Source organism: Callorhinus ursinus, unplaced genomic scaffold (genome assembly GCF_003265705.2).
Source record: "Callorhinus ursinus isolate GAN/ISIS: 27379988/994484 unplaced genomic scaffold, GSC_fseal_2.0 scaffold19, whole genome shotgun sequence".
Lineage (NCBI taxonomy): Eukaryota > Metazoa > Chordata > Mammalia > Carnivora > Otariidae > Callorhinus > Callorhinus ursinus.
The window spans coordinates 10342608-10356745 of NW_027397081.1; the positions used below are offsets into that span (position 1 = coordinate 10342608).

Below are 14138 nucleotides of genomic sequence, written 5' to 3' on the forward strand. Positions count from 1 at the left end.
GCCCTGCGGATGCTACCCTCTCACTCGTCCTGCACACTGACCACCTCCAAGGACGTCAGCTTTCTTGGCGTGGCCACTGTGCTCCTATTGAGTCCCATTTACAACCAGAGTCCTGGATGAGGTCTGGGGTCAGAGCCGTCTGCCGTTTCCAAAAAGATGTTTGGTGTTTACACTGCATGAAATGAAGTCGGGGTGTCCCCAGAGCAGGGGAGTATCAGATGTGCTGAGAACTTTGATCTGCCTTTAAAAGGCAACCTAATCTGTGTGCCTTAGGGCAGACAATTTTGGGAGCCTAAGATTTTCTAAACTCCCAAGTCTCACCCAAAATACTGTGGTTTCATTATTCCCCTGAGGGGGGACCGCGTTCTTTTGAGGTGATGGCTCCGAGGCTAATGTACTAGGGAAAAACCTGGATCTTCCCCCCCTGAGATCTGAAGTATGAGCAGATGTGGAGTTGAAACCCGTCGGTTTCTTTCTTAAAAACAAGTTTGGTCATTTCTGTGCCTTGCTATAATTCAGGATGAAGCAAAGCTCCACACGAACAAGGTTGAAACTGATCCATACCTCTGAAGAGCAATCTCTTCCAGACATTTTAAGCAAAGCAAGAAATGTTTGAAGATGTTTCCTGCAGTTGCCCTAGAAATACACCTTAGCAATGGCCTTGGGTATTGGTAAAAATGTGGCCAGTGCTAAAAAAAAAAAATCACTGAAGTGCCTGTGGAATTCGAAAGCATGATTACCCCCTCACCAAACCACATTTCCCTTCTGTGACAGATGCTCTTTGGCCATTTGCAAAGGGACGAGCGGAGGACTCCTTATTCAAATGAACAGCAAGCAGCAGGAAACGGCCTTTAATAATAAAATTTAAGGGAATGGAGCGGTCAGAGCAAATAAAATTTATGGGGGAGAGAAGTAAACTTTAGTGAAGAACATGATTGCCTTCTTTCTCTGGACATGAGTAAGGCTTTAAGGCGAGTGGCGCCTAACTGAGGAAGGTTTAGGTGAGCAGGGACTCTCTCCCAGGAGTGGGCTTGCCGTGCCGAGCTAAGACACTCCCATGCCGAAGTCTGTTTTTAATATCCTGGCACCTGGTCCCGGCCCGGCTTCTTCCTCCAGTGACTCCATCAGCCGTGAGGACTCTGTGTAAATGGGCCTCCTCACCCTCCCCACTCCCAGCATGTGTGCGATGAGAAGCCCCCTGCGCCCCTCTGCCAGTGTGCAGCATGTCTGAGCATGGATCCCCCCACCCATTCATAATGATCTTCTTTTCTTTAGCTACTGACACTGCCTCTCCTACTAGGACATGCTGATTCTGATGAACTAAACTCCTTAACACCCACTCTTCCTTCTTAGATTGAAAACATCACTAACCACCCCTTCCACTCCCTCCTTTATTTTTTTACAGCTGTGTGTCTGGATTGCCACGGGTCTCTGGCAGGTCGACACAGACTTGTCACCAGGGGCTCTGCTCTAATTGCCTTTATTCCGAAGGATTCCCTGCACTGGTGGTAGAGAGCTAGCGTGAAGGGTCTGCAGAGGGAGGCAGTGATGCGTATCGGCCTGAATCCTGGGTGCAGAGGCTGGGGGCTCTGGAAAGGGCACAGTTCCCTAGGGCTTAGCAGTGTGAGGGCCGAAAACTCTCAGGAGCCTCGTACTTCTTTATGAATAATCTAACATCCGTGAATTAAGTGTTGAAGATGTGCACAAACCCCCTTGCGGCCTCGGAGGTGGGAGCCAAGTGAATTGTTGGAGGTTATTTCGGTCCTAACTTCCTCAGCCTGGATCAGCCCCATAACCACAAGCCATACCTTCGTGGTCATATTTTCTTTTTAGGATGATGAAACAAAGATAATTGATCAATTAAGCTGTTGGTGTTTTCATGACACCCACGAGAAGGGACTTGGTATCTCTGTGGTTCAGTCTGTCAAAGTTCATTTGTTGCTGTTTCATTCATGCCCCATGCTGCCATCGGACTCCCCACCCACCCCCCAGCTCACACACTCACCTTCTTAATCCCCGAGGAACCCGATTCAAAAGGGACGTGTAGGCCAGGTGCCCCCATGACCATGGTCTCAGAGCGAAACGTCCGTTCTGTAAGAGCCGTGTCCACTCGTGTCCCCCAGCGTTCCCTGGAGCCCACGACCAGGAGAGCAAAGAGTCAGGTCATGCCAGCACAAGCAAATTCTTAACAACAAAGAGGAAAGAGTTCAGGAGAACAGGAACATTTGACTCCCAAGGCCTGCTTTGGGGGACCAAGGCTTAGGACAAATTGAAACCCATCCAGGCACTGTCGGCCACTCGCTGGGACTGTCAGAAAGCCCCCTCAGCACCCCTAGAATAGCCAGGTAGGCCATCAGAGGGGGCATCACAGGGAGTTAGGGGGTCCAAGGGACATTGGATTCATCTGTTCGGCAAAGAGCTTGTCCTTCTCAGAAAGGACAGTTAGCAGGCTAATAACTGCACATCCTGATTCCCTTAGGTAATTTGCCCATCCGCTAAGGACGAAACTTCCAACCTCTTGATGTAATTTCCAACGTTCCTGAGTTGGAAAGATCTAATGGGCTTCATATTAGAACAGCCAAATCATACATTTGGGGCTCTTCTAAACAAGTAACAAAAAGGCGTATGTACATTTCAAATTCTTTTCAAATGGCTTGCAAGAAGTAATTCACCAAAGGGAACAGGAGTTAGGATACACAAAAGTAACAGTATTTGTGATGCCAGACAATCCCATTTGATAGAAAAAGGGAGAGAGTCTAATGCAAGGCCTCCATCCCTTACTGTTTGTACTCAGATGCCCAAAACTCTGTGCAGACCCCTGTGGGCGGAGACAGCAAAGTGGATGAGGAAGGAGTGTGGGTCAGGCCTACCTCAGCTCTTGAGTCAGAAGATAGAATAATCTTGGTTATTGGGCATTTTTGAGTGAGAAGTAGAATATTGTTTTCCTTCTAAAATTCACAAATGCCGTCCAAACGCCCTGGGTTTGCTATAATTTTCATTGTGGAATTCAGATATCCTGCAGTAAGCTTTCTGACCCCAGGGCTTTTGCTGACGAAGGAAAGGACATGAAGCTGACTCCAATTTTAGGGCACAAGAGCGCGAAAATTACAAAGAACCTACAATCCACAAGGCCAGAAATATACATTTCAATTACGATTTCTAAGGGGAATTTATAGGACCTGTCTGTAACATTTCTGACTGTTTGCGGTCTCTGTGGTACCTTCTTACTTTCTTGCACACATGATTTACATTCTTCTAGCAAATACCAGAGCTGCCTAATATTTTATATTTGTTATCGGCAAGGTTTATTTTTAAGGTGATGTTGGGTTTTTTTAGTCTTTACATAAAATATCCGGGGGGGGGGGGGGGTGGAGTTTGACTCATGGCTGAAGCTAAATTCAGAAGGTGTAATTAACCCCAGGGGTTTTCTTGGAACAACCTGCCGATTGCTGCTGAATTGCAAACCAACATTTACAAATAATTACAATATTGGTTTTACTGAAATTACCCATAATGATTTCAATCAGAGCAGCCATTTCAGAACAGAGTGCACATTGGGACCCTCTAAATAATTTCCTCTCCTAATGTGTTCAGTAAAGCAGTGAGCCTCCTGAATGCCAAGGCCCCATTTCTCCAGCATCAGCCCCTCCCTGGTCAGGCGTGGCTGGAGCCGCCTGCTTGCCGAGAGCTCAAGAAGCAGTTTCTTTAGCCTATCTGTAATCTTTAGAAAAACTGACAAATGGTGAACATTTGAAGATGGCTAAGACAATTCATTAAACAAATATTGCTCTTTCTACACCTTTATGTGACTACAGCAAGTTCCATCCTTACAAAGTGGATCAGAATCCCTCTGATGCTGGGTGATGATAATCTTCCTGAAGAAACACTGTCATAGGAAGGGTTACGTTTCTGTACGAGGGCCCCACCATTTTTTTAAACGAATTGATCATAACTAGGCTTTCTTTTTTTCATTTGGCAAACAAAACCTTGTCTTGTTTACCTTTGAGACGCCAATGCCTAAGTGACTACCTGGTATCTAGAAGGTAGATCCTCGGTAAACGTTTGTTGAGTAAATTATAGTTAAAGCACTTGAAGTGATACACCTAAATATTACATGATGTGCTCTAAATTCTACGAGAAAGTAGAATTCTGACATACATGTCAGAATAATGTGGTCATCACTCTGATAAAATGTTAGCAACGGATAGCGTTCCAAGTTTGGTCAGTGTTAGAACTGTGTTCTAACCGTGATACGGTTGTTAGTGATTTCTCTATGATTCCGATTCTATTCCGATTCTCTTCCATTCTGTCTAAATGGACAACCCTGTGCCCTGGAGATGTGGAATTACTGATCTTGGGGTACATCGCCCTGAAATTGGCAGGACACCCTTATTTTGCGTCTGTCTTTCACAGCGTTGTGAAAATAGCCAAGGTGTTCTTGGATAGTTCATCCTAATGCAGTGACGGTCATTGGGTCACAGCGCTGGCAGAACGACAGGGGGCCCTGGAGAACACTTAGCCCAGGGCCCCTATTCTGCCTCTGTGGATAGTGAGGCAGAGGCCCGTCTAAGCATTCGGTTTTACAGGGACCCCCACAAACATGAAAGGGAGCACCTCTTCTAAGTAGATATTCCCCCCAAAGCAAAAGCCTTGGGGGAAGGACTGGGGCATTGCCTGGTGAGTGTGCTGGAAGGGCCACCGATGCCACCTCCTTTCCTCCTTCTTAAGGCAGATAGACTGTCAAAGGGTCACTGTCGCAATTCTGAACACGGAAGTCATCCCTGGTGCCCATCCCCATTCAGTCTCGGGCCACCAGCCATCCCAGTATGCCTGGGACTAAGGGTTTTCTGGAGTGCAGGACTTGCAGTGCTAACCCCTGGAAAGGCCCAGGCCAGCCAGGATGAGGTGGTCACCCTGCTTCAGAGATGAGGATTGGAAAGTTCTGCTGTGCCTTGTGATGCCATTTGTTCAGCACTGGTGACTCTGCAGTTTCTGCAGAACCTGCCTGGTTCTGACGTAGCCTCCACTTGGTTTGAGTTTCTTCGTAGCCCAGGATGTTTACAACGATATAAGATATTACTAAACTTCTGTCTAAGACTGAGAACAGTCCAAAAGAATTTAAAAAGTGTGTCCGCCTTGACATCATCTAAACCGAATTCCTCAATGTTCTCCACTGAAGAGCTGAGGCCAGTGGCTAGAGAGCAGCACGGAAACAGGACAAGTCTTTGCCTAAAACCTGTTCTTGTCTATTTTAATTCTTGTTTTTCTTTTTCCTTAATCACTGATTGGGGAAAACAAACCACAAGCACAACTTTTCCTAAATACTTTCTCTCTCAGACATTAAGATGATGCATCCTCCCTGTCGCAGCTTCCATGCGTCCCCTTCACCATGGCTTCTCAACCTTAAATGTGCACACGGATCACCTTGGGATCTTGTTAAAACAGAATCTGCGTTTCTAACAAGCTCCAGGTGGTGTGTGTGCTGCAGGCCCAGACTGAGTAGCAAGGGCTGTCCATTAGCTCTCCCTCTCTGGTTCCCTCTTGTCTCAAAGAGAGAGCAGGACCAGCAGCCTTTGTGAGGTGCCCAAAGGAGCTGAATGAGGAGGGTGGGCTGGATTGCTTTGCCAGCAGCCTTGTCACACATGGCCAACGGTACACTTCGGGATGATGAGTTCCGAAACCTAGTGACAAAACTTTCTGGGTTTTCGGTCACATGTCTGTGATTCTGTCCTCCAGCTAACAAGCCAGGAGAACCCACCCAGGGGGTAACTGTTGTATAGGCTTCCCCCACGTTTCTGTCCGAGGCCATGAACTAGACATACAGATATGTCCTTGGAGGAAGTGCAGGATCCCTAAGTGCATTAAATCTTCATTTCAGCTTCTCTCAAACATTCTCTCACCTCATTGCTTCCAGTATCCACTAATGACATAGTTTCTCCTGAAGTAACTCAGCGTCTTCCTCACGGAAGAACCATCCCAGCCCTGGTAGTTTGTCCCGTATAAGACTGTCTTCCTTCTCTCCCTTGGAATCACAAGCCAAGCATATACTGCAAATAGAGACATCGACTTTTCTCTGTTGAGAAACCCTAAAGACGTTTTTTTTCTCTCTCTTCTCGCAAACAAAAAGACTTTAATGATTGTCACTTTAAACAACATACGGAGGATTATCACTCAGGTAGTTGAGCCATAAATGCAGGATGCTTACAGGAGACTTACCCCTGGCATCTTGTGCTTTATTTAAGCACAACTGGAAAGTTGTCACGTTTTTAAATGAAGCTGAATAACAGAATTTAATTCATGGAAAGCGGATCACAAGAATGCAGTGTCATTCCACCCCTACTAGGCATGTGGGTCCCCCATGCCCCCAGGATGAATCATATATCCAGGGAAGAAACTGGCTGTTTTGAAGAATTATTTTACGGGTGTAAGTTTTCTCCTTAAACACTTACACACATTTTCCCGTATTTCAGGCTGTTCCTCAAAATGTATGAGGCTCATCAAAGTTTAATCTGCAGTTGTAAGAGCAGGCAAAAAGGAAATGCAAGCACTAGTGAGAGACATTTAAAAAAAATAAAATTCTGTTTCTAAAATGGTAAAAGTACTGTGCTATTAGGGAGGGTTTCCCAGAACATTCCCAAAAAGCACTTAGTTTGGGGCTAAGTCTGACGCATATAACTGGAACCCAAAGTTTTATATTTATTGTTTTTTAACCATTTGAATTTCTGAGAAAGCAAGAAAAAAGCCCAGCCCCACCCCATCACTACATCCCATGCTGATGGATTAGATTTTCCTTTTGTGGGCAAAGATGTAACATGAATTAACTGGCTGTTTCAGGGGAGCCCAGCGCACCTAAGCTCGAAGGACAGATGGGAGAGGACGGAAACTCTATTAAGGTGAACCTGATCAAGCAGGATGACGGCGGCTCCCCCATCAGGCACTACCTGGTCAAGTACCGAGCGGTGAGTGGCTCCGGGGCTTCCGCCCCATCCTCACCCCCACTTCTGCCACCCTGACACCCACCTTGTTGGGGCAACAATGTGCAAAGCCCAGGCAGGGCAGAATCGTTCTGTGTCTTGCAGATGGCTCGGGGGCCCCGGTCAGAGTTTTCAACCCCAAGCTTGACCTACAGCCATCAGGCCGTGTCCACACCGGGACCATTTTGAAACCTCTAAAATGATTGTGGTGGCAGCAAATTCCTATCATGATCGATCACTCTACTGGTTGAATGTTTCTACAAAGTGGTTTTGCCATTACCCGGTACTTTTTGCAAATAATATATTGATATCTCATAATCAGTATGCTTGATCAAGTGTGTATTATGGGCCAGGCACTGCGATCATGTACTTTGTTTCCCCATGAGAATCCTGTGAAGTTGGCCTTAGGATTATCTGCCCTTCACAGAGGAAGTAACGTATTCAGTCAATAGTGCGTGATCCCTCACAGCTGGGTGGGCAGAGTTTGAACCCAGGTCTGTCTGAAGACACTGGGCTCTTCGCCCCTGCTTTAGGCTGCCTTACCATCCCAAACCATGGTCGTTCCCACCTGCCCCTCAGACCCTCCCTGAGCTGGTCTAATGCTGCTCACAGTGAGCTTGGCCCTGAACCCTTTCTTCCCGGTTTGCTCACCACCTAAGATTTCTGTCATCTGCTTTTCATCCCCAGGCCCCAAAATGAGAATCACTCTCACTTTCTTTGGTTTTAGAATGATACTTGGCCACTGCCAACCACAATCAATTGCTAAGAGATCTAGAGGCAGTGTCTGAGCACTGGGAATAGCCTCTTGCTCAGATTTCTTACCATAGGAAATAATGAGCCAGAGAGCAGTTGTCTTTCCTCAAGTAGGAAGGATTTTTCAAGGAAGTTGACTTACTCCTTCTCTTTTGATCAGGCCCCACTGAAGTGGTGTGTGAAGCCTTGCCTGGTTAGGCTTAATGGAGAGTCACTACAGCACAGAGCCCTCCCAGACACACTCCCCAGTGGGTGGGCAGACCTGTCATTCCACTCAGCCCTTCCCCAGTTCATTGCGAAGCCAGGCATGAGGCTGACATCAGAGGAGGTGCCTCTGTGGACTTCCCTAAGTCCCAACCTGTAGATGCTACTCTAGGAGAGGTCTCTGTGGCTTCCTCACTGTGGAACAGGGTACCAGGATTGAGTGATGGCCCAGCACAGCCCCCGGGAAGTGGACAGTGTGGTCGGGTGGGCCGTCTCTGGCCCTTGTTAGGCTGATGTGGCCCAGACAGATGTGGGATCCAGGTTCGGCTCTACCACTTAACCAGTGTGTGAAATGAATAGGTCACCCAGTCTTCCAAAAACCTCCATTTCTCCATCAGTAAAGTGGGAATAAAATAGCTTCTTGAGTTATTGTGAAGATCATTTATAATATAAGCAAAGAACCTGAAAAGTGCCCCTCACATGGAGCCCCCCCTCCCCTGCCCCATAACTACCATAATCACTGCTAAGAGCATGGAGGACATTAGGAGAAGGAAGGGAAAAATGAAGGGGGGACATCGGAGGGAGAGACGAACCATGGGAGATGACGGACTCTGAGAAACAAACTGAGGGTTCTGGGGGGGGAGGGGGGATGGGTGAGCCCAGTGATGGGTACTAAGGAGGGCACATACTGCGTGGAGCGCTGGGTGTCATACGCAAACAATGGATCGTGGATCACTACATCAAAAACTAATGATGTAATGTATGGTGACTAACACGACACATAATAAAATAAAATAAAAAAAGATGCCGGCTGGGGCTGGAGACACCTCCCAGATGAGGCCGCCTGAGATACCAGTTTTCCAGAAGAGCCACTGTGGCTGCGCCAGGCGGGTCTGCCTTAAAAAGACAATGGGACAGAACAGTGGGCTACGTTAGGTTTCAGCAGACTTACCTGTCTCCTCTTCTACTTCAAACACCGAGTGTTTGCTAAATACTATTACTATATGTTATTAGTATTTTTGTGCAACATAGTATTTGCTCTATATTCTGCTTGCCTCTTTTATAGAGTTTGCCAAGGAAAGGAGCCTTTCAGAGAAAGAGAAGACATAGACAGCTGAATTTCTTTGTTTTGAGTTGTTTTAGATTAAAACCGGGCCACCGGTGACATAGGGCCGGCCAAGCGAACTTGCAGCCTGACAAAACCCTTCACGGGCCGTTTGTAGGGAGGCACTGAGAAAATTGTGGAAAGCCTCTAGTATGGGGCTGGGCGCATGGTAGGTGTTCAACAAATGGTAGTTTTTATTGTTAACAAAACGAATCTATGCAGTGTTCCCGTGTCAAGGCGGTGAGTCCCACAGCTAAGTGTGAGCAATATCCTGAAATAGGGCAAGAAGGGAATTCGTTGTATGGCTCTTCTGGGGCATCCATGTGCCCAAGCATTCCAGAATGTGCTTGGGTCCCTGGGTGCCCTGACGGCGATGGGACAGGACATTGGAGGGTCGGCCCTATGCTACCTGCCACCGTGCTTGCAAAATGCGAGGTTGACCTCCTGACCTGCATCATCCTTAGGGGTTTTCAGGCTGGTAAAGAATGAACACCCTGTCCTATCATCAGTTCTTATTTGTATTATTTTGCACCAATAGTAGTAACTTCCTGAAGCTCTTCCCGTTAGCCGATCTCACCAGCATTTTCATCTAAACTATCCTGGTGTCTTGTGTCCTTCCTGCCGATTTCTCCCAGAAGCTCTCCTCTGAGTGGAAACCAGAGATCCGGCTCCCGTCTGGCAGTGACCATGTCATGCTCAAGTCCCTGGAATGGAATGCTGAGTATGAGGTCTACGTGGTGGCTGAGAACCAGCAGGGCAAGTCCAAGGCGGCTCATTTTGTGTTCAGGACCTCGGCCCAACCCACAGCCATCCCAGGTATGACTGCCTCTGCTTTCTGTGAGTTTCCCGCTTCGAATTAATGCACAGTGCTGCACCTCCTAATGTGCTTGAACAGCCCCTGACAACTTGCTTGCTTCCAGCCATCCTCATGATTGGTTGCCCATGCAAAGCTTAGTTTTGCTTTGTACCTATCTGTGCAGTGGGTTGAGATGTACTGGACCCCCAGGAAAGCTTGGCCAAGCATCCTGGGGCAACGGTCCTGTGTCATTCAGCCCCAAAGGACTGTTGCTACGCCAGTCTGTGGGAGCCCTCAGATGGGAAAAACCCAGCTCCAGCCAAGCCTTGGTGGCTGGTTGAGTAAGGATCTTTTGTTGAGACCTTATCTACCCTCTGCCATTTCATACAAGGACCACCTAATTGTTTTGAAGCACTTTCTATTTGATGCTTGCTTACTGCGCAATCATGGTCCAGATCTCTTCTCTGTGGGGAAGAGACGGTGCCCGCTTAGGTGAAAATCCTATCTTCCAAGGGCCTCTCCACTGCAACAAAGATTAAATTGAATCGCTTGAAACAGGGAGAGTGGAGAAAGGGCATGCTGACAAACCCCATCCGTGAAAGGCAGTCCAGTCTGCGGGAGACCGCGTCGGGAGCGCTTCTCCTAGGAGACGCAGACCTGTCTCTAGGGATCCAGGACCAACTCAAGTGTGGGAACAAAGGGAGAGTTCTGCTTGCTGGCCCAGCCCCCTTGCCGCTGATGGTTAGTCTCCTCATTGACCAAACCTTCGGAGCAGAAAGAGATCTTCAGTACCACTCTCTGCTTTGCCAGATCAGCCGAGTGCCAGCCACAGGCAGGAGAGGGGGACACACACCATATAGCTGCAGCCTGTTGAAAGGGGGCCCCATAAACTCTGTGCTGTGTTCAAGCATGGTAGGAAGATGTTCCAGTCTCCCAGCTGCCTTGGTGTGGCCCCGTCATGCCTGTCCTGTCTCTGATACTTGTCTGGGCACTCTGCTCAGTTGTCACAATAGCGCCTCCCAGAGGGAGGGAGACCAGAAAGGGTATGGCTGCCTAGGACACGGGCCTGCATGTGCGCGAGTCGGTTAGTGAAAACAAAGTGAGACCGGTATGTGGTTCCCGATGGTTGAGTGTGCATGACTGTGTGTGTCTTGACAGACATGTGGGGGCCTCCAGGGAGCTGGCAGGTGGGTCTTAAACCACAGAGGAAACACGGCCATTGGTCCTACCCTCTGCATTGTCAGGGAGGCCCCTTAGTGCACATGGGCAGCAGTGAAGGCAAGGCACCTGGGCGTGGCTGCAAGTGTTCTCGCCACCGCTTAGCACCATGTCCAGAGGTAGCCCTGCCATCCATGCCCCTTCTCCCTTTGTGTTCTTTGGCCCATTTTTCACTGAAATCGACAGTCTGGAGTGTGTCTGGCTCTGCTCAGCCCTTGTGGGACCCGTAGGAGGTGGGGGAGTGAGAGGCTTGTGTCGCCCCTTTCCAGGGAGAGAGAGTTCCGACGGCACCTGTTGCCTGGCCTAAGCAACATAGGCAGGTCGCTTGGACATGCTGCAGTCACATGCTGAGTGCTGCCCCCAGCATCAGCCTGTGGGGTTGGAGCAGTTGGGGACCCTGTGAGTCAGATCTAGAAATAGGAGACCTTGTCCTCCAGGGTCCTGCCCGGCAGAGATGTCAGAGTCCTTCTCATCAAGCCTGCAGGTGCCCAGGGAAGCCGGAGAGGGTTGAAGGGACGGCTCGCCTCACCCACAAGGGCTCGGTGGCTCTACCACATGCATTTGAGGAGGTGGTGGCTCTGTGCTTGGTTGGACTCTCCCGACCATGGTGTTGGGACCTGTGTACAAAACCTGTGAATTTCAAGATGTGCGTTCATGATGGGGTTCTGTGGTCAGCAGGGTGGCAGGAGGGGAGGCGCACAGACTAGTTTGTCTTGAACAGCGTCGGGGGGGTTGTGGCGCCCAAGGAGGAAGAGTCCGACCTATCACTGAGATGCTCCTGGTGCATCTCTCCTGCTACGTGTAGAAAGCTCTAGAGGCTAGGAGGCTGTGGATAGGCTCGTTGACTGTTCCCAAGAGGCCTGACCTTAGTCAAAGGTAACACTCTCCTAATCACACTCTTGTATTTGACTGCAGAGGCTCTGTTCTCTCACTTGGATTTCATTTGCTCGCTGACCCCTAACCCCCGAATTCACCCTGCTGTGCTGCTTCTGGCCTTGCTGAGCTTCGGAACTGGCCTTACGGGAATAATACCGTACTGAACTCTTCTCTAACCTTTGTCAATTTAATTTACTAAGTTGAATTAACCTTTGATTCTTGCGTTTTCTATATTTGACCTAATTTTTTTCTTTTTATCTATTTTTTTTCTCTGTTTCTGTCTCTACCTTCTCTTTCCTTCTCCCCCCCTCCCCTTCTTGTGTCTGCCGTCACACATCTCACCTTGGACGTCCGTCACTGGGACATCCCCACTGCCACATTTGTTTTTAAACAACCACATTCCCTCTGGGCGCCCATTGCTTGGACCTGCAGCGACCTTGGGAGGCTGCTCTGCGTCCTACACCTTTGTCTCATTGCTTCTCTCTGCAGTGACTCTGCTTTTGCTCTGTTAGGAACTTGAACACACACACACACACACACACACACACACACACACACACACACACACAATTAAGTTTGCTTAATGCCCAGTTCCTCTGAGAATGATCAGTGCCCCCTTTGGAAGAACCTGTCAGGACCGCCACAGCCATGCCACCAAGCACTCTGTGTGGAAGAGGAAGGTTTGGTGATTGGGAAAAGCTGGACCTCCAGACATTTTACCATTCACAGGTCCGCTTGTGCTGCTTCACGAGGATGTTTGCCCCTTTCTAATGGCAGTATGAAAATATTTGGGAGCACTTTTCTTTAAACACTGTCTTTTTAAAAAGCATTATGCTAGGTTTACAGAGAAGTTTCTGCACATCTGCTACCTGTTGCATTTTGTTGTTGCTGTTCTTCCCTGAAAATGATGTAGCAGAGGAAAATGTCTAAGTACCTCCTGAAGCTTGCCTCAGATTCTTCGAATCACCACATGCTCCCCACCCCATTCTAACCCCATGCTCCCCCTCTGCCCTTCAAAAAGTAGTCGGCTTTGCTTGCATTGACGTGCCCGTGGTAAGAGAGCCAGACCACTGGGATGCACCCGAGCATTTTGCTAACACGATGGGCAGAGTCATTCACCCCATTTTACCCATACAGTGGAAGAAATTGGACTTGTTAGGCATTATCTGGGGCTGCTCAGATGTTCTGGGAGGCGCTTTGGTCCTGGTATTAGTATGAGCAGCCCCAACAGGGCCAGCCTATGATGCACCCAGTACCCGTCAGCTTTATAAGATGTGTGTCCCCCCAGTTGGAGTGATTCAGGCTGCCCAGCAGTGAGCCGCAAATCAGCACAGAGCCTCGTGTCTTGGGGGTTGTGGTCTGACAGTCTCGCATACACGTCAGTCCCCAAGTTGGAGGTATCCACCTCGAGCCAGGCACAGTCACGCACTCCCCACCCCCACACACACTCTCACCAGAGCAGAAGGATGGGGACAGGTCATTCCTGGACTGCCCAGCCCAGAGCGTCCACACACTGCGACTCGGTCAGCCTGTCTTACTTCCCAAATTCCCCAACCCCCCATAGTGGTCAGTGGCTTTAGTGACATTTAAAAAATTCTGGTGACCACCAGCCAGTCCCCTCTGCTGTTGGGGGGCACGCCCCTCCACGTGCCCAGGAGAGAGGCTCGCTAAGGTCTCTCACAGAGACTCAGCTGGATCCTGCTCAGTACCATCTGTGCGCACTTGGGGATGGACCTCCTACTGAATAAAACCTCCCTCCCTCCATTGTGGTCACATCATTCTACATATCTCATCTCTAAACATCCCACAGAAGTTTGATTTGTTCTTTTTGTTTATTTTTTAGTTCTCTTTGTTCTTGGTTTTTTTTGTTGTTGTTTTTTTTTTTTTAATTAATGTTTGAAGACTAGTCTTTCCCTTTGGGAATCCCAGTGAGCCCGTGTCAATGGGCCCGTGTCCCCCAGCGCTCATCATTTAGAGGCTCATGCTCAGACACTGGAGGCCACACTTTGCCCAGCAGCTCAGGCAGGTAGCGCCCCTCGCCCCAGCCCTGCCTTGCCCCCCAGCCCCACCTCAAACCTCTTCCCCTGGGGCCCCTGCCCTGCCTTCACACCAGCATAAGACAAGCAGGCGTGGTTCTTAGGCACAAGGCAGAGCATCGAGGAGAGACCCGTGGTGCCTCCGGGCCTGGCGTAAGAACCCCAGGTCAGTTAGC

At 48.9% G+C, this 14138-nt stretch overlaps 1 protein-coding gene across 19 annotated transcripts in view; it reads left to right on the forward strand.

The window, feature by feature from the left end:
- The window catches only part of NCAM1 (neural cell adhesion molecule 1), a 296714-nt gene that overhangs the window by 269621 nt on the left and 12955 nt on the right, over positions 1-14138 (forward strand). For 8 of the 19 annotated variants that reach the window (XR_012381488.1, XR_012381490.1, XR_012381492.1 and 5 more), the window contains 2 exons: positions 6835-6959; positions 9675-9852. Coding sequence is in view for 5 of the 19 variants with exons in the window: in XM_073903755.1 (XP_073759856.1) it covers positions 6835-6959; positions 9675-9852; positions 12359-12438 (383 nt within the window). In the remaining 14 variants the exon portion in view is untranslated. Of the gene's footprint in view, positions 1-6834; positions 6960-9671; positions 9853-12358; positions 13689-14138 lie in introns of those variants that run through there. The other 11 variants (XR_012381487.1, XR_012381489.1, XR_012381491.1 and 8 more) reach the window with 2 other exon arrangements.